The sequence below is a fragment of the Odontesthes bonariensis genome, chromosome 24, assembly GCF_027942865.1.
Source record: "Odontesthes bonariensis isolate fOdoBon6 chromosome 24, fOdoBon6.hap1, whole genome shotgun sequence".
NCBI classification, from domain to species: Eukaryota; Metazoa; Chordata; class Actinopteri; order Atheriniformes; family Atherinopsidae; genus Odontesthes; species Odontesthes bonariensis.
Window position 1 is genome coordinate 1326021 of NC_134529.1, and position 24652 is coordinate 1350672.

The window sequence follows — 24652 nt, forward strand, 5'->3', positions numbered from 1 at the left end:
CCGAAGAGACGCTTCCACTCTGCAGGACAAAGTTCAGCTGCTGTTCAGCTGCCGTTCAGCTGCCGTTCAGCTGCCGTTCAGCTGCCGTTCAGCTGCCGTTCAGCTGCCGTTCAGCTGCCGTTCAGCTGCCGCTCAGCTGCCGTTCAGCTGTTCAGCTGCCGTTCAGCTGTTCAGCTGCCGCTCAGCTGTTCAGCTGCCGCTCAGCTGCCGTTCAGCTGCCGTTCAGCTGCCGTTCAGCTGCCGCTCAGCTGCCGTTCAGCTGCCGCTCAGCTGCCGTTCAGCTGTTCAGCTGCCGTTCAGCTGTTCAGCTGCCGCTCAGCTGTTCAGCTGCCGCTCAGCTGCCGTTCAGCTGCCGTTCAGCTGCCGTTCAGCTGTTCAGCTGCTGCTCAGCTGCTGTTTGCTCAGACTGACCGACTCCATGCAGTCGTGCATGTGTGCAAAAAAAATACAATTTTGGGGGGCTTTTGTGTGTTTAATGGGAAGTTCAGAGAGACAGGAAGCAGGGGGCAGAGAGAGGGGGAACAACATGCAGCACAAGTCTGTCGCTCACAGGCTTTTATTTTATAAAATATTTTATTTTGTAACCAGAAAAGAAAGTAATCGGCGGATCCACCAAACATGGAGAAGGGTACGGAACTTTTACTCGGCCATTTTCATGTTAAAGTTCTTCCAGACGGCGGAGTCGACAGAACCAAAGTCATCTGTAAACTCTGCCAAGCTGAATTGTCTTCTCAGCGTAGTAGTTCCAGTCTAAAATATCACTTAAAGGCAAAACACACAACTGATAGCAGCAAGTCATTCAAGGAAACAGACAGTGGAGCGAGGCTTCTACATAAAAACTACAGAAAGATGCTGATGTTAAAAGTGTGTTTGCACAACAAATGTTATGGCACTTTCATTCATATGGCAGCACATTTAAAATAAAGCTAAATGCTAAAAGCTATACACTACTTTTGGATTCATTTTTGGATTCTGCGTACAAATGAGATTAATCGTGATTAATCAGGGAAATCATGTGATTAATTAGATTAAACACTTTAATCGTTGCCCAGCCCTGCATATTAACAATTTAACAATAGAAACTGCTGTGTATGCTCTTGAATATGAGAACAAAGATATTTATATTTATTTATATTATTTATTTATATTAGCTGAAAGAAGATAAATCCCTCTGGGAGTTAGGAAGAAGTGTCACCAGCTGTAGAAACCTGGCTCATCATAATGAACACTTCATGACAGATAAGAGATGCAGTCCTTTCTGACACATAATTTCAACATTCAGTACAACAAACATACTCGTGTTTTGACTTGAATCATAGTCGCTCCAATGACTCAAAGAGAGCACAAAGACAGAGTGGAACCAAAGGACCAGAAGCCAAAACCCGGATCCAGAGGTTCTGTAAATGTGGTGTTCACAGTGTGGAGGTGGATCAGTTTGCCCGCGGAGACTCTGTAGAAGGACAGAGAGCCGGCGGGATGGTCCACATACACTGCTGCTCTGTTGGACACGGACTCAGAGGAGGGGGACGAGAAGGAGATGGTTGTCACGCTGTTGTTGTGCCAGACTGAGTAACCAACGGTGTCAGAGCAGCTCAGACTCCAGGACTGATCGTTCTCTCCGAACCTGCAGTCGGTTCTGAATCCTCTCCGCTTTATTCCTCTGTAACTCACGGATATGTGGACTCTCCCTCTCCACTCCACCTCAGAATCAGAATCAGAATCAGAATGCCTTTATTGTCATTGCACATGGTACAGCGAGATTTAAAGCCACCAAAACAGTGCAAAGAGAAAATAAAAATATTTAAAAAATACACAAGTATGTACAAAAAGGGAAGGGTGTAAGATGCACAGTTTTTTGTTATGGTAAATAAAATAAATAAAATTTGGTGTTAGTGGTGATAGATAAATAAGGTGTAAGTAGATTCAAGTAAATGGATATATTGCACACAACAGCTTTTGGCCATCATTTTTTAATATTGCACAAGAATAGGGAATTGTCCAAAGAGATGATCAGTGAGTGTCAGAATTGAGACTGGTTATGGCTTTAGGGAAAAAGCTGTTACCTCCCAGTAGCAGCAGGCGGTCAGAGCGTTTCTGCACAGCAGCTGCCACCAGCCGAACCTGTCGGGGTGATCGGGGTACGGCTGCTCCTCCTCCACCACCGTCACCTTCCTGCCGCCGTCGCACACTTTCAGGTTGGCGTTCACCGAGTTTGGGTCCAGTTCAAGTTTACAGAAATCTGAGGGAGAGAAAAGTACGCAACACAGTTCAAACGTATTACGGTCATGTTGTTCTCAAGCATGGGCGTCAACTGGGTTTGGCAGCTGCCACACCTCGGCTCCAGAGGAAAATGTAAATATTCGTTTTTCTTTTTTTTTTTTTTTAAATGAATTTATGGAATTACTCTGTGTCAATTTGTATTGATTATTCTATTATTTAATACATATAATAAACTACAAATGAAATTCTGAACAACACGATCAATTTATCTAAGTATCATCCCCCCTTTTGAAATGTGGTATCTCCCAGCCCCCCCCCTGTTGCCCCCCCCCCGTTGCCCCAGCGGCGGAGGAAGGAGGACCAGGGAGTGAAGGCGGGATTCAGGCTGTTAACGAGGCTGTCCACTTCAGCACCTCTGCCGCTAATGCTAACGCTTATGCTAACGCTAATGCTAATGCTAACAGGGAGACAGAGACGAGTCCATTGTTATGTTAGCGGCTATGTGAGTGAGACTGCATTTGCACACAGATAAGTTACATAGCAGACTTTTGTGGTGATTATTGCATATTTATCGATTGATACTGTAGTCATGTGACTATAGTGACCTCGCCGTACCTTAGCTTTGGCTGAATTGACGCCGCTGTTCTCATGTGCAAACATTAAACAAACTTACACTTCCTCAGGCCAGGCGTTAACCACTGCTCTCCACTGTGGTCCACCCTGCAGGAGGAAACAGAAGCATTTCTATCCAACACGAGTCCAAAGATTCTGACAGCCACAGAGTTCACCGATCGGACTGAGCAGAAGATACAGTTCAGAGTAAGTGAGATGTTTCACATCTGTGAAGCTCTGATACAACGGCACAATCAGTTCGTATAAACCAGACTCAGAATTACACATCAAAAATTATAGCATTACAGCCTCAAAATTAGGAAAATAAACAACTTTGTTGTCAGCAGAGAATAAAGCGTTGGTCTGTAATGGTGTTGGTGTAATGGCGGCACATTCTTCGCCGGATACTCAATGGACTTCTGGGGAAGTGGAGGATTGTGTGTTTGTCGATGTTGTAAGTCGAGGATGTTGAAGATTTATACACATTTGGATTTATGATTACTGGCTTCCTGCTGTTTGGAGTTGGAGGATACCTGGCATATCAAGAAATTAAGAAAATTTGGGCGGCGTTTGAGGGGGTCGGCAGAGCCATCAACACTCAGACTGAGATGCTACGTGAGCAGAATGGGAAGCTGGATGCGACCCTTACACGGGTTCGCAGGCTGGCTGAGGTTCCTGGAATAAATCTGGGAGAAAGCTGACCGCTCGGACCGGGCGGAAAGGTCCTGGAATTTGGCTGTTTGGATTCGCCATGAGACGCACCAGCAAAGACTTCAAGGCAGGCGGAAAAATTAAGAGTCTGCCTGACCCAAACAATTTTTGTTATCTCAATCTGGCTCCCCTGTGCTGGCCTTGGCTGCCAGCTGCAGCTTCTCCTGGATGCTATGTAAATAAGACGCTCTGCCCCATGGGCTCCCTCCCCTTCCTGAGGACTCCTGTGGAAACTGTTTAGGCTGGCTGATAAACTTTCAATCGCATTATCAAGGACAATGGCCTCTGAGACAGTGCTTCATGTGGTATTTTCTTCTATCTGGCAGCGCTTATCACCGAGCTGCATGGCCACGGTCACCCGTCTCCCTTGTTTTGTTTTTATGTTGTTTGTCTGGATGGGTGTACTGGAACTGCTTGTAATTTCCCCCTCGGGGATTAATAAAGTATTTTTTAATTGAATTGAAACTTGCTCTGATAAAGCTTCTGTTGTCACTTGATACCTGAGAGTCTCCAGTCTCCACTGCGATGTTCCCTCAGAGAGCATCTTCAACCCTGCGTCTCCGAGATGGTTGTAGCTCAGGTCCAGCTCAGTCAGACGGAAGGGATTAGAGTTTAGAGCTGAGGTCAGAGAAGCACAGCCTTCCTCTGTGACCGAGCAACCCGACAACCTGAAAGAAGAAAATATCAGAACACCTGTGATGGATTTAACTGATCAACAGACAACTGTAACCAGACCTGAGAGTTTCCAGTTTCCTGTTTGGACTCTTCAGTCCAGCAGACAGCTGCTTCACTCCTGAATCCTGCAGGTTGTTGTTGCTCAGGTCCAGTTCTGTCAGGCTGCAGGACTCAGAGCTGAGAACTGAGGACAGGGCTGCACAGCTTCTCTCTGAGAGGTTACAGCCGCTCAGTCTGTGGAAAATAAACAACAAAAACATTGTTGAATTCCCCATAGTTAAAGGTAAACAACTTTTAAACTACTTTTATATCCACCTACACAGCTTTGTTGGAGGCTTTGACCACTGGCAGCAGCCTCAGAAGAGCCTCCTCTGAAGCAGAGTATTTCTTCAGGTCAAACACATCCAGATGTTGTCCTGATGACAGTAAGATGAAGACCAGAGCTGACCACTGAGCAGGAGACAGTTTATCTGAGGAGAGACTTCCTGATCTCAGGGCCTGTTGGATCTGCTCCACCAGAGAACGATCATTCAGTTCATTCAGACAGTGGAACAGATTGATGCTTCTCTCTGCAGACAGATCCTCACCGAGCTTCTTCTTGATGTAATCTGCTGTTTCCTGATTGGTCTGTGAGCTACTTCCTGTCTGTGTCAGCAGGCCTCGTAGGAGCCTCTGATTGGTCTGCAGGGAAAGACCCAGGAGGAAGCGGAGGAACAGGTCCAGGTGTCCGTTTGGACTCTCTAAGGCCTGGTCCACAGCACTCTGGTGGAGATGTTTTAGTTCAGGCTGGTCTTCTCTGTCTGTTTTCTGCTCCTCCATCAGGTTGAGTCCAGAGTTGCTGAAGGTCAGATGCACATGAGGAGCAGCCAGAAACTCCTGAACACTCAGATGGATGAAGCAGAACACCTTCTCCTGGTACAGCCCTCTCTCCTCTCTAAAGATCTGTGTGAACACTCCTGAGTACACTGAGGCTGCTGAGATATCGATGCCACACTCTGTCAGGTCTGACTCATAGAAGATCAGGTTTCCTTTCTGCAGCTGCTCAAAAGCCAGTTTTCCCAGAGACTCAATCATCTCCCTGCTCTCTGGACTCCAGTGTGGATCTGTCTCAGCTCCTCCATCATACTTGAGCTTCTTCACTTTGGCCTGAACCACCAGGAAGTGGATGTACATCTCAGTCAGGGTGCTGGGCAGCTCTGCTCCCTCTCTGGTGTCCAACACATCCTCCAGAACTGTAGCAGTGATCCAGCAGAAGACCGGGATGTGGCACATGATGTGGAGGCTTCGGGATGTCTGGATGTGGGAGATGATCCTGCTGGCCTGCTTCTTTATTCTGAATCTCTTCCTGAAGTACTCCTCCTTCTGTGGCTCAGTGAACCCTCTGACCTCTGTCACCATGCCGACACAGCCAGCAGGGATCTGATTGGCCGCTGCGGGTCGTGTGGTTATCCAGAGGCGAGCAGAGGGAAGCAGCTCCCCCCTGATGAGGTTTGTCAGCAGCACATCCACTGAGGTGGGCTCTGTAGCATCAGCCAGGGGCTCCTTGCTGTGGAAGTCCAGAGGAAGTCGACACTCATCCAGACCGTCAAAGATGAACACAACCTGGAACTGTTCAAAGCTGCAGATTCCTGCTGCTTTGGTCTCAGTAAAGAAGTGATGAACAAGCTCCACCAAGCTGAACTTTCTCTCTCTCAGCACATTCAGCTCTCTGAAAGTGAATGGAAACATGAAGTGGATGTCCTGGTTGGCTTTGCCTTCAGCCCAGTCCAGAGTGAACTTCTGAGTTAAGACTGTTTTCCCAATGCCAGCCACTCCCTTTGTCAGCACTGTTCTGATTGGTTCATCTCTTCCAGGTGGGCCTTTAAAGATGTCTTCCTGTCTGATGGATGTTTCTGCTCTGCCTGCTTTCCTGGATGCTGCTTCGATCTGTATGACCTCATGTTCATCATTGACCTCTCCGCTCCCTCCCTCTGTGATGTAGAGCTCTGTGTAGATCTGATTCAGAAGGGTTGGCTTTCCTGCTTTAGGAATCCCCTCAAACACACACTGGAACTTCTTCTTCAGGTTTGACTTGTGCATTTGTTGAACCTCCATGCTGGGAGTCCCTGAATGAACAAACAAGCAACTTACTTCTTATTACTCCTGCGGAACATTTGTCTTTTTAGCACTGAATCCACTCAGACCATCTGTTGGAACTGGAGTGTTTCAGAAGAAAATGTAAATCTGTAGCTGTTTTCACACTGAGATCCACTACCTTAGCGGGTCCAAATTGCCACTTCCTCCCGCGTCGAGCAATGTGAACGCTTGGCGTGTTGGTGACCCATGTCGCCTGAAGCCGAGTTCAGGGGGCGTGGCCTAGTGGCAGAGCGTCACACGAAACACATAAAATGCTGGGCGTGCACAATGACGTAGGCACAAGCCATGCGTCGGCGGTAGGGTTAAATACACCTTGAGGACTCGTTTTTGCAATTGTATATGCAGTTCATGGAGATGTTATTTTACGGGGTGTGGATGGTCACAGCGTGGGATGCCGCCGAAGAACATATGCGGAGAATACAAGAGCACTATAATGTCCAAGTTGAGGAAATCCATCGACAATTTGAAGCAGAAGAACACGAACAGCGTCGACGTAATCGACGAAGACTCCTTCAACTCCTCACGTTACGCTACGTTCATCGCGCATCAATTGCTTTCACATCAAACTCGGCTCGGCAAAAAGACTAGGGTCCGACGCGGGTCGAAAGGCGAGTCGAGTTGACGCGGCAGCCCGGGTCGTCAGTGTGAACGCAACAGCGGACACGCTAAATTCGCATATTAAACGCGGGTTTTTCCTCAGTGTGAAAGGGGCTTATGTTACTGTGATTATTATGGTTTACATCTCTACTTATGGTTGGATTTACTTGGAAACAGGTGTTATCTCTTACTGCTCTGCAGAAGCTCAGCCAGCTCCTCCTGCCTCATCCTCCTCAGGAAGTATAACGTGATCTTTAGAAATGAGTCTCTCCTGTTTCTCCTTTGCTCGTCATCTTCGCCATCCAACGCCTCCTCATCCTCCCTCTGGGTCTCTAAGCACTCTGGATAATCTGGACTCAGAAGCTTCTGGAACTGCTTTAGCTTCTTCTTGACGAAACTTATGATGTTCTCCTCCAGCAGCTGGAAGAAAAAAAACTACAGAGTTAAGTATTAAAAACAAGTTCAGATTTCAGTGTAAGTCCAGTAAGAAAAGCTTGGAGGATGTTATGAGTGATAATCAGTTAAAATGATCCTTAATGATGAGAATTGAATGATAACAAAGACCTGAACTTTCTAAACTTCATGAAGGTGGGATTTGGTCTAGAAACTGGATTATTTTTTACCTAAATGGATTTAATTGGGGGGGTTTGCGTGCCCCAATGAGTCTGGGAGCTATGTTGCCCGGGGCTTTAAGTCCCTGGTAGGGTCACCCAAGGCAAACAGATCCTAGATGAGGGACCAGACAAAGTACACCTCATAAAAAAACCCTCTACACCAGCTCTATACCCTCAGCAGGATCCTGGAGGGAGCATGGGAGTTCGCCCAACCGGTCTACATGTGTTTTGAGGACTTGGAGAAGGCGTTCGACCGTGTCCCTCGGGGACTCTTGTGGGGGGTGCTCCGGGAGTATGGAGTGCCGGACTCCTTGATATGGGCTGTTCGGTCTCTGTATGACCGGTGTCAGAGTTTGGTCCGCATTGCCGGCAGTAAGTCGGACATGTTTCCTGTGAGGGTTGGACTCCGTCAGGGCTGCCCTTTGTCACCGATTCTGTTCATAATTTTTATGGACAGAATTTCTAGGCACAGCCAGGGCGTTGAGGGGGTCCGGTTTGGCGACCTCAGAATCGGGTCTCTGCTTTTTGCGGAGGATGCGGTTCTGTTGGCGTCGTCAGGCCGTGACCTTCAGCTCTCACTGGAGCGGTTCGCAGCCGAGTGTGAAGCGGCTGGGATGAGAATCAGCACCTCCAAATCCGAGACCATGGTCCTCGGCCGGAAAAGGGTGGAATGCTCTCTCCGGGTCGGGAATGAGATCCTTCCCCAAGTGGAGGAGTTCAAGTATCTCGGGATCTTGTTCACGAGTGAGGGACGAATGGAGCAGGAGATTGACAGGCGGATTGGTGCGGCGTCTGCAGTGATGCGGGCTCTGCACCGGCCCGTCGTGGTGAAGAAGGAGCTGAGCCAGAAGGCCAAGCTCTCGATTTACCGGTAAATCTATGTTCCTACCCTCACCTATGGTCACGAGCTGTGGGTAGGGACCGAAAGAACGAGATCCTACCCTCACCTATGGTCACGAGCTGTGGGTAGGGACCGAAAGAACGAGATCCTACCCTCACCTATGGTCACGAGCTGTGGGTAGTGACCGAAAGAACGAGATCGCGAATACAAGCGGCCGAAATGAGTTTCCTCCGCAGGGTGTCTGGGCTCTCCCTTAGAGATAGGGTGAGAAGCTCGGTCATCCGGGAGGGGCTCGGAGTAGAACCGCTGCTCCTCCGCATCCAGAGGAGTCAGATGAGGTGGCTCGGGCATCTGGTTAGGATGCCTCCTGGGGTATCTGGTTAGGATGCCTCCTGGGGTATCTGGTTAGGATGCCTCCTGGGGCATCTGGTTAGGATGCCTCCTGGGGTATCTGGTTAGGATGCCTCCTGGGGCATCTGGTTAGGATGCCTCCTGGACGCCTCCCCGGTGAGGTGTTCCGGGCCCGTCCCACTGGGAGGAGGCCCCGGGGAAGACCCAGGACACGTTGGAGAGACTGTAGCCCCTTTCACACTGCCGAATAACCCGCGTTTAATCCGCGAATTTAGCGTGTCCGCTGTTGCGTTCACACTGCCGACCCAGGCTGCCGCGTCAACTCGACTCGCCTTTCGACCCGCGTCGGACCCTAGTCTTTTTGCCGAGCCGATTTTGGTGTGAACGCAATCGACGCGGGTCGGACGTGGGCGTGGCGTGACGTGAGGAGTTTAAAAGACAGAATGGACAGCTGATTCAGAACAACAGTGACAGGTGAGGACAAGTTTCACTCTGTTTTAGCCTACATCAAGTTCGAGACATTTTTTAATATGGCCAACTGGGGAGACAAGGAGGTCCGCGAGCTCCTCAGCCTCTGAGCAGAGGACGTTATTTACCGCCACATTTCGGGGACTATAGTGCTCTTGTATTCTCCGCATATGTTCTTCGGCGGCATCCCACGTTGTAACCATCCACACCCCGTAAAATAACATCTCCATGAACTGCATATTGCAAAAACGAGTCCTCAAGGTGTATTTAACCCTACCTCCGACGCATGGCTTGTGCCTACGTCATAGTACACGCCCAGCATTTTATGTGTTTCGTGTGACGCTCTGCCACTAGGCCACGCCCCCTGAACTCGGCTTCAGGCGACACGGGTCACCAACACGCCAAGCGTTCACATTGCTAAACGCGGGTCAAAGGTGCAATTTGGACCCGCTAAGGTAGCGGGTCGCAGTGTGAAAGGGGTTTATGTTTCTCGGCTGGCCTGGGAACGCCTCGGGGTCCCCCCAGAAGAGCTGGAGGAAGTGGCTGGGGACAGGGACGCCTGGGTTTCTCTGATAAAGCTGCTGCCCCCGCGACCCGATCCCCGGACAAGCGGAAGATAGATAGATAGATGGATGGATGGATGGATGGATGGATGGATGGATGGATGGATGGATGGATGGATTTAATGGAGGGGGGGCTGCACGGTGGTGTGGTGGTTAGCACCGTCGCCTCACAGCGAGAGGGTTCCAGGTTCAACTCCCGGCTGGGGCCTTTCTGTTTGGAGTTTGTATCTCCGGGTACTCCAGCTTCCTCCCACCATCCAAAAACATGCATGTTAGGTTAATTAATGTCTCTAAATTGTCCCTAGGAGTGAGTGTGAGCTTGGTTGTTTGTCTCGTTTGTCTCTGTGTGGCCCTGTGATGGACTGGTGGCCTGTCCAGGGTGAACCCCGCCTCTCGCCCATTGACCGCTGGGATAGGCTCCAGCCCCCCCAGCGACCCGACCAACGGATTAAGCGGGTACAGAAAATGGATGGATGGATGGATTTAATGGGTTGTTCATTGAATTTTTCACATTTCATCTGTATATTAAAACAACTTCTGTCAGCTGAATGTCACAAAGGAGAGTTGAAACCGTTCTCACCATAAAAATGGACTCCAGATCTGTCTGATGCCGAGAGACAGACTGATCACCGAGGACCTCTGAGATCTCCTTGTTAACGCTGCAAAAACATGTCGAGTTTGTTTAAAGTGTTGCATGAAGGATTCCAGCAGAAAAACAAAGGGATTAAATGTTCTTTTTAAACACACATTCTGGTCCATGGGAGACTTATCCTTACTGAATTATCCCAATAGAAGCAAGTGTCAATTAAAGGGACAGTCCACCAATAATCTTTTGTCTTTTCCTGCCTCCACCTCTGGCACCCTCTATACTTTCATTACCCCCTACCCGAACCAGGGTTTGAATCCCATTCCTACTTATCTTTACCTCTTCTATTTCTACCCCCTACCCAAACCAGGGTTTGAATCCCCACCCTGCTGTGACTGGTGTGCAGTTGGCGAGAGGCTGGGGTAGCTTGCGGCTGTGGATAAAAGATGGTTGTGGTGGTGTGAGGAGTAGCGTTGGCTGGCATTAGGGGGGTGACTCTGGGACGCCAGTGATCACTCTCTAGCCTTCTGGAGGTGTCGTGGGCCCAACTAGAGGAAACACTGATGAAAGGAGGTTCCCACCTGATGACCCCAATGACATGTTGGTCAGCACTGCTCACTGATCTATATTATAGGGAATCATTCACTGAGTCTGGTCCATTTTTTTTTCTTTAGCACAAGTTTCTTGTGTTTACCTTAAAAAATTGAGTATGAGTCAATGTCTTTCTGGGAGCACGAGTCATAGAGATATATGTCCACTGGACTCGTTGTTGTCGATCCTTTTACGAAACGGTCGACTTTGTTGAGCCTCGCTAAATAGCCATACTTATGTAATATTCTTTTACTAAAGTAACTTATGCTATTTTATTACCTAATAAGAAGCTGCTTTTTGTTCCCAGGGTTTCTAAATCAGCATATGATGGTTTGTGTATGTGGGACAATCCAAGCTGTGAGCTACTCTTGGTTGTGTTGGTGCTGTTGTTGGTCCTTTAGATTTGCAAAGATGTGCTTTGTGATGGAGGGAATGTGCGTTTTAAATAATAAAGAGACTGCCTGCTCAGAGCATCTGTGCATCATCTCTGAGGGCCACAGGCTGCTAACTCTCCACCAACAGATGTCTCTGCTCAAGTATGAAGTGGACCTCTGTGTCACATGTTCAGGATACAAAGAAGTGATGAAATATCGATGATGTTTTTCAAATGTTTCATCATCTGTGGTGAGTGGAGTTTCTGTTTCTCAGAAATTACAAAAGATCCGGTGGATAGAGGAGGAACCGATTGTTCAATTTTGACTAAGTTCTGACCGACCAGTTGTGAACAGCTGCATGTTTGGATTAAACAGAACTGGTTCCTTAAAGGGGGAAGTTTCAGAATGAACCAGTTCATGACATCAGAGAGCAAAAAAAAGATATGATGACATTTCTTAAAGAAGAAAGAGCATAAATCATTTAAAAGAGATCAGAAAGCACGCAGGGACTGTCAGAGGGAAGAAAAAGCAGGGAAACCACAGATGTCAGCTTAAAGTCTTCAGCTGATCAAACACCCCTTGGGTTCTGGTTTCTGCTGGTGTCGCAGCCCGGCCAGTGAGGCACTGACAAGGTGGAGACACGCCGTTTATAGCAGCCAACTGAAATAATTCATGGAGTTAACCAAACCCTCCCACCCAACTACGTCAGCCAAACAAACTGAGACTCATCCCCAACCCGGAGGGAGAACTCCACCTTTTAAAGTCAGAAAAACACAGATAATTACAGCAGGAGGCAGAAACTCTGACAGACAAACGCTAACTTACTCAGTTTCAGATGAATTTACATTTTTGAAAGCAATTGGATGCTCCTTGGACATGTCGGTGTCGACGGACACGCAGCTGACTGCAGGACAGTTCTGTTCCTGCTGCTGGATTCTGATGGAAAGACAGAAGTTCAGTCCACAGAACAAAGAGAAAAGAGAAGCTGAAGTGAAGATGTTTCATTCATGCAAAGTGAAGCTGCTGAAAGCTGAACTGAGAGGCTGAAGCCAGATTGAGAACATGTTCAACATGATGCAGTTTTATCCTGTAAATCAGTGGATTTCACGTGTGTTCAGTTCATCATCAGGTCGGGAAACTTCACACTGACTTACTGTTTATCTAAATAAGACCCTTTAAAAGCAAGTGGAGGTTCCATAGACTGGTCACTTTTCATGGACACACAGCTCGCTTCCATCCCCGGTTCTGGTTCTGGTTCTGGTTCAGGTCCAGGTCCAGAACAGTCTGATCCCTGGTGTTTTGGGCTTGAATACAACACACACAGAGCTGTGAGTGTGAATAATGATGGTTTGAGTTCTGATATGAAGAAGAACAGTTAGAGATCTTCATCTCACCTCTGAGCTCTGCTCTGGAGCTCACGTTCCCCCCACAGCGAGGTTTCAGAGGGGGGGGCACCGTCCTCCACGTCCTCCCTCTGATCCATAGCAGAGTCCGCAGCTTCACATGGACACAACAGCATTACAGCACGCACCGCTTTATTTTCCTGTTAATACCGCTTTCATGCCTTCAACCTCCGATATTTACAACATTCACTTCCTGAACCTGACATCATCAGTGATCATCAGTGTCTGAAAACACTGAAAAACCGTGTCTGTTCTGTGAGGATTAGCATCATTTAACAAATGACATAACCCCTGAGGAAGGTTCAGGGAAAACAACCGTTTGGTCCATATGGAGAGGATTTGGGAGTTCAGATATGGACTGTGCTGCTGAGAACGAGAGAGCTTTAGTATTGCAGTAGTGACTTCCAGAGATGGGGACTCGAAGTCACTGTGACTTGGACTCGAGTCGATTCGAGTCGCTGTTTTGATGACTTGTGGCTTGACTTGACAAAAAATAAAAGACTCGAGACTCGACACTTGACTTGACTTGAGACACGATGACTTGAATGACTTGAGTGTTATTCAGTTCATGTTTTCAGTTTGAATATAAAATTAATAAATTAATAAAAAAATAAAAAAATAACATTGAAATACCGGTAGGAGCGCAGGCTGAGAACGGCGTCCTGATTGGATCCCTACCCTGTCAGTCAGCCATGCCCTCTCTGCATACCTTAGTGTTTATTGGAGAGAATAAACTCATATCAGATATGCATCAACATGTCAGCGGGACCGAGAGTCGTTGTCTTCGGCTTTCATGATTACCATTTTGACGGCAAAAGACGAACAGCTCAGTGCAAGACATGCGGCATCAACATCTCAGACAGCCAGACGACAACTTCCAACTTTGTTCGTCATCTGAAGATCCATTCTGACCAGTTTGTCAAATTAGCTAATATTATCCTGTTAGCCTAGTCGGTAGTTAGCTAACGTTAGCTTGATATGATACGGGGTGGACAGGTTGGACACATTGGTCAATGATGTTTACTGACAGTTACTTATATCTTTGTGTTTTCACTTTATTAAGATCAGATTCTGCAGGTAAAACTGCAATAATAAGGTGACTTGACTTGATTCACCCAAGAAAAAATGACTTGGGACTTACTTGAGACTTGAAAGCTAAGACTTGGGACTTACTTGAGACTTGAAAGCTAAGACTTGAGACTTACTTGAGACTTGTACATGTGTGACTTGGTCCCATCTCTGGTGGCTGCTAAGAGATAAGAAACAAAGCTATTCTGATCCAGAGCTGTCAGACATGCTCTGTCGATGCTAACTGATAGAAAAATGATTCTCCTTTATGCCCACATAATCATTTCTACTTCTGTGTAACTGCGTGTGTTGCTAATGTTGTTCTTGTGCACGAGAATAGCAGCTGTAGTGGGACGCCTCTGTGTGCTGTCAGAAAGGAATGTTCCACACCTCGATGTTATCAGCTCTACAGAAGGGAATATCCCATGACCCGTCCTCTCTACCTCTTGTGTGAACTGTTCCCTTGTTGTAACATTATTAAATGCTTGAGAATTTTAGACACTATTCCTTTTCCTAACACTAACATTTCCCACAGATGACTCAGGATCAGATCAGACTGCAGTGGGTTTTATCCACCAACACTGAAACATTTAAATCCATCTACAATAATTAGACTGTAACACACACATAACTTACACAGCCTGTATGTCTACAAACATATTTACTTTAAAATAGGATAAAGAGAAACTCCTGGTCTTCCATCAGTGATCCAGCACAGAGTTAACAGAGATGTTAACATAAGACGTTTACAGATTCTCACCTGCTGAACTGACTTCAGGACAACTTAAAGACGCTTCAGCTGTTGACTGAAAATTGGAGAAAAGAAGCTGATTACTGAGCACTCAAAGTCTGGGTTTCACCACATTACTTCCTCTCTGTCAACAGGAATGACGTCAGACGTCTCCAACTTGTGCCAGAAACCTGATGTAAGTATGCACTTTGTCCACGAGATGGAGCTAAGTGACCATCTAATGATTAGCATTAGCTCCCGACAGAGATATGAAGGCGGGGAAGCAGGTTAGATCACATGGAGCACCATATTTCTACAATAATGCTTTGTTACAAGACAGAGATTCACCTTCGATCTGTAGATCTGAGACCATCCAGTCCTGGTTCCACATGGTTCCTGTTAATGGTTCCTTAAAAGAGCTTCCAAGTACTTTTTCTTCAATAGATCTTTTAGTCATTTCTCTCTCTTCAGGCTAAGTTTAAAAGCTGAGATTTGTTGCCATTATTATCAGTTCCCATTGAGAGACGGTGGCACCAACACACTGAGAAGCCGCTGAGCCTGAGGACTGGTTCAGAAAAGACCCAAAAGGTTTCTCTTCTGTGCACCAAGAAGCAAAGATCCTCAGAAATGGGTGTTTTGACAAAAACAGAGAACATGCGCCACACAGAGGTGAGGCCAGTCATCCACGCAGAGGCGCACCTTGTCAACAGGCAACTGCTTGGAGCCCCGAGCACCAGGGCCCCCCCGAGAGCTGAGGTGCATTCAATCAAAGATTGTCTAGTAACTTTATAAACTCAAACAGTGGCGAACGTTCGTGGTGAACATGTTTTCTTTGAACAGTTAAATTTAAATGATTTAGTCAAAGATTGTCTAGTTAACATGCCATTCTATAATTCCATAATTGCATTGTTGACTTCGTCAAACTCACGTAGAGTTCCACTGTAGGCTATGTTCGCGGAGAACTAGCCCCTCAGAGTGTTTGCGATTGTTGGCAACGTTCGCCGGAAATTCAAGGCTAGTGGAAAATAAAAACCATACTTATGAAATCGATATCATGAACAGCTTTACTTGTCACAAAGAATCTTTAAATGGACACAATTATTATTGGATGGCCAGCTACACCCGGTGGATAAATAGCAACAGGCAAATATCAAGTGCCAACATAGACAACGTAGTCTTTTTTAGTTATTTATTTATTCTTTACATGTATATTTTAAAAATAACAATGTTTTTCATGTTTGGAACATGTTTGGAATAAAAAGAGGTTTTATTTCTGTCAGTAGCCTATAGGTGAGGATGGGAAGGGAGGACACGGATGCGGACCTTTTCAAAAAATAAAAGCTGATTTATTAACAAAAAACAAAGTTTCAACACAAAGCGCGGCTAGGCCGGATTAAAAAAACTCAACTGTGGAAAAACAACCAAAAAGACTTGGCATGGAATAAATAAATACTTAACTTGGTAAAGACAGATCGTGGCATGGCATGAAGGGGGAGAAACGAACAAAGCACCGACGAAACTGACAGGGGAGGCAGGAAACTAAACAGGGAGTGAGAGTGATTGGGGACAGCTGGTGGGGAATAAACAGGTGCTGTGAATGAACTAATGAAAAAAACCAAAAACTCAAAACCAAGACATGAAACACAAAAACGTAACTTAAAACATGAAACTAAAAACATGAGTCCATGTACGTGACAATTTCATACATTTTTCGTTGGTGTCAGCTGTTTTGGTGACGAATACTGATCGGTAGGCCCCCCACAGACTCTAGAATCGCCACTGCATCCACCGGCCAGGCTGTTAACACTAACAGTCACATATGACCCCAAAGTTGTTTCTACATTTGTCTAAAAGACGATAACAAAGACAGGTAAGTGAAGCATGTAGAGAATGTGTGCACGAGTGAATTTGCAGTTGGATATTTTCCCAAAAGAGCTCTTTGCTCCCAGGCTGCAGGTTTACTTGAGGTTCCCAGAGTTTCTAAAAGTAGAATGGGAGGCAGAGCCTTCAGTTATCAGGCCCCTCTCTGTGGAACCAGCTGCCAGTTTGGGAGGCGGAGCCTTCAGTTATCAGGCCCCTCTCTGTGGAACCAGCTGCCAGTTTGGGAGGCAGAGCCTTCAGTTATCAGGCCCCTCTCTGTGGAAGCAGCTGCCAGTTTGGGAGGCAGAGCCTTCAGTTATCAGGCCCCTCTCTGTAGAACCAGCTGCCAGTTTGGGAGGCGGAGCCTTCAGTTATCAGGCCCCTCTCTGTGGAACCAGCTGCCAGTTTGGGAGGCAGAGCCTTCAGTTATGAGGCCCCTCTCTGTGGAACCAGCTGCCAGTTTGGGAGGCAGAGCCTTCAGTTATCAGGCCCCTCTCTGTGGAACCAGCTGCCAGTTTGGGAGGCAGAGCCTTCAGTTATCAGGCCCCTCTCTGTGGAACCAGCTGCCAGTTTGGGAGGCAGAGCCTTCAGTTATCAGGCCCCTCTCTGTGGAACCAGCTGCCAGGAAAATGTAAATGTTCGTTTTAATTTTTTTCTTTTTGAAAAAAAATTAATTTATAGAATTACTCTGTGTCAATTTGTATTGATTATTCTATTATTTAATACATATAAATGAACTACAAATGAAATTCTGAACAACACAATCAATTGATCTAAGTATCATCTTCCCTTTTGAAATGTGGTATCTCTGAAAAAAAAAAGAAGAAATATTGAGACACAGGAGGAATTCAGAGTTTATTGGACATAATGGTGCATCTCATATATTTTATTTAATCTCATTATTACTGAATTCAGACTTTAGAAAAAGATAATCTGATGGGCAGCCAGTTAAAAAAGTTTTATGGGACTGATTTCTAAAGTTTCATACATTTTATTCAGTTTAGCTGCTTTAGCCATTTCCCCCCCATTTGCATTTGTTGTGCCTTTAATGGATTGATTAACAGACAATACATAAAACATGTGGTGAAGATTGATACATTTTGTTATCTAATATCTTAATTCATCTGTAAAACGGCAGTAAAATAAATAAAAGGAAAACAGACCATCGTTGATCATTTAAAACATTTTCTTCTTCGAGCCACAATCACACAACACCTCGATCATATTTATACTCCATGTTGGGTCATTTAGGCGCTGGAAAACAAAACAACTCCCCAAACCAGCACCAGTTTGACCCATTTAATCAGATTATATTCAGATTTATTTAAAACATGTCAGAAAAATAAAAGAAGGACGATGTATGCTTATACAGACATGAAAAGGCAGCACCAATAACTTATAAGTACTGAAGAAATATGAGCTAAACAGCATGTCCGGCCTTGGATGCATTTTGTTTCAGTCATTGGATAAAAGTCGTGACCCTGGGAACCCAAACCTTTAAAAAGAATCACACTTTTTCTTTTCTTATGGCTGCCATTCTCTCATTTTCATTTTATATCCATAAAGAACTCTAATTTTCCTATTTAAAAGCATTTAAAAAGTAGACTAGCTCTAATGTTGTGTTCATAGCTCTGAGTATAAGAGGCACATCGTCTGGTTTGAGGTGTTGAGGTTTTACCCTCTGGGGCTCTGATGGGTCGTACAGATGCTTGTCGAGACGGACCTGCTTTCACACTCTTCCCTGCAGCTCTCGCTGTTTTTCAAACACGCCTCTCGTGCACGCACCAGGTCACAAAAGTCTAGATGTGCACGGGTGGCCAAAACAACAACCACCACCAGATCACGAAAGCCTCGTTTCCACTATGCAGTCCGGTACGGGTCGGTTCAGAACGGTTCGCTTATTTCAGTGTTTCCACTACCACCAAAGCGTACCGGTCCCATGGAACCCGTTACCATGGAACCCGTTACCATGGAACCCGTTACCGTTTCTGTAACCCTTCTGCTTGGGGTACCGGGCCCACAGGACCGGTTCCAGGCTCTGCTCTGCGGTGTCGGTGAGGAGGCTGTGCAGCGGCAGCTCGATGGCGCTGGGCCAAACCAAAAAGTTTTCCAGCTGATTGCCGCAAAAATGTCAGAGAGTGGTTTCAACCGGACTGCGAGCCGGTGTGGCATTAAGCTGAAGAAGCTGGGAGGTGGTTCCAAATTATGGATGTTATTTGTTATTTGCTATTTACGCTTTGGCTCCGCCCACCCCTGAGGGTCCCCTTTGGACAGTGGGAACGCAAGCTGACCCCAAAGAGACCCGACCCATACTGACAGTGGAAACAAGGCTATAGAAAGCTAACCTCAGCCGGACCTAAACACTCTACATCAAACACAAAGACACTGAGGAGTCAAACTTGCGGAAGCCAAATGCAGGATAGACAGGTTCGGTGAATGTGGTGCTGAAGGTGTGGAGGTGGGTCAGAGAGTCGGAGGAGACGCTGTAGAAGGACAGAGTGCCGGCCGGATGGTCCACATACACTGCTGCTCTGTGGGAGACCGGGGAGGAGGAGGAGGAGGAGGAGGATGGAGAGGAGAAAGGAGAGGAAGAGGGGGAGGAGAAGGGAGAGGAAGAAGGAGAGGAGATGGAGGTTTCTTTGCTGTTGTGCCAGACAGAGTAGCCACCATCACAGCAGCTCAGACTCCAGGAGACATCTTTGGCTCCAAACTTGCTGTTAATGCTGGTTCCGCTCCTCCTGATTCCTCTGTAGGTCACCGCCACATGAACCAGCCCTTCCCACTCAACTTCCCAGTAACAGCGACCGGTCAGACCCTCCCTGCACAGCAGGTGGCAGTAGTGGTCGAATCTGTCGGGATGATCGGGGTACGGCTGCTCCTCTTTCACTCGGGTCACCTCTCTGCAGTCTTCGGACAGTTTGAGCTTTCTGTGCGCCGTGTTCGGGTCCAACGTGAGTTCACAAGCATCTGATGGACAGAACAACACACATTTACAGTTTACTGCTTTCTACAGTAAATGGATTAATCATTCTCATTAATCCTAATATACACTCACACTTCTTCAGACCGGGTTTCAGTCTCTGTGCTCCACCATGTTCCACCCTGGAGGAAGAAAGGGAAGTGTAGTAACAACGTTTCACCAGTAGGTGGCATAGAGACTGAAAGACTGAGAGGTATAGAAGGAGCACAGGGTGATCGTTTCCTCTTTGTTTTCTAGGTAAGTAGCACCTCTAAAACTATTCAAAGTCACGGAAGTTTGTTGATAGATGCTCAGGAATGATTTGGGGGTAAATCTGGACGTAGGACTATCTGTTGGGAGAGTTTTATGATTAGTTTTCATGACTGAACTGCCACAGAAGGAAGTAACTAACGTGGAATTGTGCCGGTTGGACAGCTAGCAGTAACTAAGAAGCTAGCTAGCAGTAACCAAGAAGCTAGCTAGCAGTAACTAAGAAGCTAGCTAGCAGTAACTAAGAATCTAGCTAGCAGTAACTAAGAAGCTAGCTAGCAGTAGCTAAGAAGCTAGCACGAGCCGCACAAGTAAAACTGTTTAATCATAAGCAGCTACAGGTGTAAGTGAAATACCTGTCCAGAGAATATGTCACAATATGTGGTTAGAGGTGCATTTAAAAGTAGTATTAAAATAATTTGTTAAATGATGGAATTGTGCCAAAAAGAAATGGGTTATGGTATTGATATGTTATGCTGGTTGATAGATGTGGTGTTTGTGAACAATTGGAAAAGCCAATTGTATGTGGGCCTAACCCCAATCTGATTTTTAATGAAATGATTGTCTCTGTGTGTGGGGTGGGGGTGGGGGTGAGGGGGTGAGGGGGTGGGGGTTGTATGTCTATTAATGTATTTTTAATGTATTGCATATTCTTATCTGGACCTTGAGTCTGTGAAATAAAGTTTATTATTGGATATGTCTACAGGGACTATTGACATGTACAGTGAAATACTGAAGCATAAACTGGACATTTGTTTAATAAGGAGCACAGACTATGGGCCCTGGACCTGGTACCCGTGTTTATGTTAATGTTTATAAATTCAATTCAGATTTATCTGATAGATTCCTGTGTGGAGTTCTGCACACGAAACATCTTAAACAACCTTATTAATTCTTCCTTTAGGCAATATCAATCACCAATGATTTTTTTTGCATCGCACCAACCGTTTACACCATATGTAACCAACCAACCCGGTTCATTTCTACTGAAGTGACCCAAGACATTCTTAGAAATGCAGGATTGTAGAAGGTTAGTTAATAATTAACCTTATGTGACATAAATTGTCATCTTTAACTCCACTTGTGTCAACTTTGGTTTATCAGAAATGATCTAAGTATTGATGCAATTAAGGAAAGAAGGAGGGTGAAAGAAAACTGTATGTCTTTGAGTCTCAGTGTAACTTCTCTACTACAGAAAAGGGGAAGGATTGAGACCTATTCATTAGTTAAGGAAATGGATACTATTCAATCTTGGCCATCTGGCCACTGCAAGGCTCAAAATAATCAAAAACTGCGACAGAACTCCATAATAATTGATGTTCTACCTGTTACCATTAATATTTCACCATAGTTCACCAGACCTGTAATTACAATACTCTGTCTGGAGTACCTGAATGGTCTACATTTATATAGCACTTTATTTAGAGCCTTAACACTTAAACATGTGGACACATCTTCCAGATGTTTTTACTAGCTGAGCCACAGCCACCTCAGTGGCCTGAAAGTCCAACACAGCCACTAAATGACATAATTTCAGGATTCATTCAGTTGAACTTCTCTTGTTCTCTGGGGTACTTTCTTTGGGAAAGTAGGGTATCTCAAACCTACACTTCTAGAGAAAGTTGTGTTCTTGGGGTTTACCTTCGAAACCTGTAACGTTCCCAAAGCGTCTGTACAAAGAACCTCAGATTTCTGAATGTCTTCCCTAAACTTTACAATCAACCAGTTGAGAAGTTGTGACCCTTTAAAATAAATCAAGAAAGCTGAAAACTTCACATACGGTGTCAAGCAGCAAGAAAACATACTTTAGAGTTTCCAGTTTCCAGCGTGGATCTTCCAGTCCCACCAACAGCAGCTCGACTGAATCTCCTGGATGGTTGTAGCTCAGGTCCAGCTCTCTAAGATGGGAGGGGTTGGAGTGAAGAGCTGAAGCCAGAGAAGCACATCCTTCTTCTGTGACGAGACAACCCGACAGCCTAGAATGTGTTCAAAGGATACAAATAAAGTCAAGTAATTCTATACTGAATTAATAATTATGCTTTCATTTTAAATTATTAGAAATAAGAAAAACGGCCAAATGAATGAATAAAGCACATACAGGCATGTTAATACAAAAGTAATGTAGATGATGGATCATAATAAAACCCATCCATCCATCCATCATCTTCTCCGGGGGTCGGGTCGTGGGGGCAGCAGCTTGAGCAGAGAAACCCAGACGTCCCTGTCCCCGGCCACTTCCTCCAGCTCTTCTGGGGGGACCCCGAGGCGTTCCCAGGCCAGCCGAGAGACATAGTCTCTCCAACGTGTCCTGGGTCTTCCCCGGGGTCTCCTCCCAGTGGGACGGGCCCGGAACACCTCACCAGGGAGGCGTCCAGGAGGCATCCTAACCAGATGCCCCGGGAGGCATCCTAACCAGATGCCCCGGGAGGCATCCTAACCAGATGCCCCAGGAGGCGTCCTAACCAGATGCCCCAGGAGGCATCCTAACCAGATGCCCCAGGAGGCGTCCTAACCAGATGCCCCAGGAGGCATCCTAACCAGATGCCCCAGGAGGCATCCTAACCAGATGCCCGAGGAGGCATCCTAACCAGGTGCCCCAGGAGGCATCCTAACCAGATGCCCGAGCCACCTCATCTGACTCCTCTCGATGCGGAGGAGCAGCGGTTCTACTCCGAGCCCCTCCCGGATGACCGAGCTTCTCACCCTATCTCTAAGGGAGAGCCCAGACACCCTGCGGAGGAAACTCATTTCGGCCGCTTGTATTCGCCATCTCGTTCTTTCGGTCACTACCCACAGCTCGTGACCATAGGTGAGGGGAGGAACATAGATTGACCGGTAAATCGAGAGCTTGGCCTTCTGGCTCAGCTCCTTCTTCACCATGACGGGCCGGTGCAGAGCCCGCATCACTGCAGACACCGCACCGATCCGTCTGTCAATCTCCTGCTCCATTCGTCCCTCACTCGTGAACAAGACCCCGAGATACTTGAACTCCTCCACTTGGGGAAGGATCTCATTCCCGACCCAGAGAGGGCATTCCACCCTTTTCCGGCCGAGGACCATGGTCTCAGATTTGGAGGTGCTGATTCTCATCCCAGCCGCTTTACACTCGGCTACGAACCGCTCCAGTGAGAGCTGAAGGTCACGGCCCGACGCCAATAGAACCACATCGTCCGCAAAGAGCAGAGACCCGATTCTGAGTTTGCCAAAACGGACCCCCTCAACGCCCTGGCTGCGCCTAGAAATTCTGTCCATAAAAATTATGAACAGAATCGGTGACAAAGGGCAGCCCTGACGGAGTCCAACCCTCACAGGAAACATGTCCGACTTACTGCCGGCAATGCGGACCAAACTCTGACACCGGTCATACAGAGACCGAACAGCCCATATCAAGGAGTCCGGCACTCCATACTCCCGGAGCACCCCCCACAAGAGTCCCCGAGGGACACGGTCGAACGCCTTCTCCAAGTCCACAAAACACATGTAGACCGGTTGGGCGAACTCCCATGCTCCCTCCAGGATCCTGCTGAGGGTATAGAGCTGGTCCACTGTTCCACGGCCAGGACGAAAACCACACTGCACCTCCTAAATCCGAGATTCGACTATCCGGTGGATCCTCCTCTCCAGTACCCCCGAAAAGACCTTACCAGGGAGGCTGAGGAGTGTGATCCCCCTATAGTTGGAACACACCCTCCGGTCCCCCTTTTTAAAGAGGGGGACCACCACCCCGATCTGCCAGTCCAGAGGCACTGCCCCCGATGTCCACGCGATGCTGCAGAGGCGTGTCAACCAAGACAGCCCCACAACATCCAGAGCCTTGAGGAACTCAGGACGGACCTCATCCACCCCCGGGGCCACCGAGGAGTTTTTTTAACCACCTCGGCAAACTCAGCCCCAGAAATGGGAGGCCCCACGTCTGAGCTCCCCAACCTCATTGGAAGGCGTGTCGGTAGGATTGAGGAGGCCCTCGAAGTATTCCCCCCACCGACTCACGACGTCCCTAGTTGAGGTCAGCAGAGCCCCGCCCTCACCATACACGGTGTTGACGGTGCACCGCTCCCCCCCCGAGCCGCCGCATGGTGGACCAGAAACTCCTCGAGGCCGTCCGGAAGTCGTTCTCCATGGCCTCCCCGAACTCCTCCCAAGCCCGAGTTTTTGCCTCAGCAACCGCCGAGGCCGCGTTCCGCTTGGCCTGTCGGTACCCATCAGCTGCTTCCAGAGTCCCACTGGCCAAAAAGGCCCGATAGGACTCCTTCTTCAGCTTGACGGCTTCCCTCACCACTGGGGTCCACCAGCGGGTTCGGGGGTCGCCGCCACGACAGGCACCGACCACCTTACGGCCACAGCTCCGGTCGGCCGCCTCAATGATGGAGGCACGGAACATGGCCCATTCGGGCTCAATGTCCCCCACCTCCCCCGGGACATGGCTGAAGCTCTGCCGGAGGTGGGAGTTGAAACTCCTCCTTACAGGGGATTCCGCCAGCCGTTCCCAACAGACCCTCACAATACGTTTGGGCCTGCCAGGTCTGACCGGCTTCCTCCCCCACCAGGGGAGCCAACTCACCACCAGGTGGTGATCAGTTGAAGCTCCGCCCCTCTCTTCACCCGAGTGTCCAGGACATACGGCCGCAAGTCCAACGATACAACCACAAAGTCGATCATCGAGCTGCGGCCCCTGGGCCTGGCTCCACCCCTGGGCCTAGCTCCACCCCTGGGCTTGGCTCCAGGGGGAGGCCCCGGTGACCCGCGTCCGGGCAAAGGAACATGTTGTCCAATAATAATAATACAAAAAGAATAATAAAACCCATGCACATTAACATTAAGAAAGTAAATCCTGACCTGAGAGCTTCCAGTTGACAGTTTGGACTCCTTAGTCCATCAGACACCTGCTTCACTCCTGAATCCTTCAGGTCGTTGTTACTCAGGTCCAGTTCTGACAGTCTGCAGGACTCAGAGCTGAGAACTGAGGACAGGGCTGCACAGCTTCTCTCTGAGAGGTTACAGCCACTCAGTCTGTGAGGAAAAT

General features: G+C 47.4%; 1 protein-coding gene and 1 pseudogene across 1 annotated transcript in view; both read right to left on the minus strand.

The window, feature by feature from the left end:
• Window positions 1-554: 554 nt before the first annotated feature.
• Window positions 555-14692, minus strand: LOC142374837 (protein NLRC3-like; annotated as a pseudogene).
• Window positions 14693-17223: 2531 nt separating this feature from the next.
• The window catches only part of LOC142374854 (NLR family CARD domain-containing protein 3-like), a 28519-nt gene continuing 21090 nt past the window's right edge, over window positions 17224-24652 (minus strand). Inside the window, exons 6-9 of the mRNA XM_075458695.1 lie at window positions 24466-24639; window positions 21435-21605; window positions 19456-19502; window positions 17224-19367 (exon numbers count right to left, since the gene is read on the minus strand). Of these exons, the coding sequence (XP_075314810.1) occupies window positions 18766-19367; window positions 19456-19502; window positions 21435-21605; window positions 24466-24639 (994 nt within the window). The 3' untranslated portion in view covers window positions 17224-18765. The remainder of the gene's footprint in view (window positions 19368-19455; window positions 19503-21434; window positions 21606-24465; window positions 24640-24652) is intronic.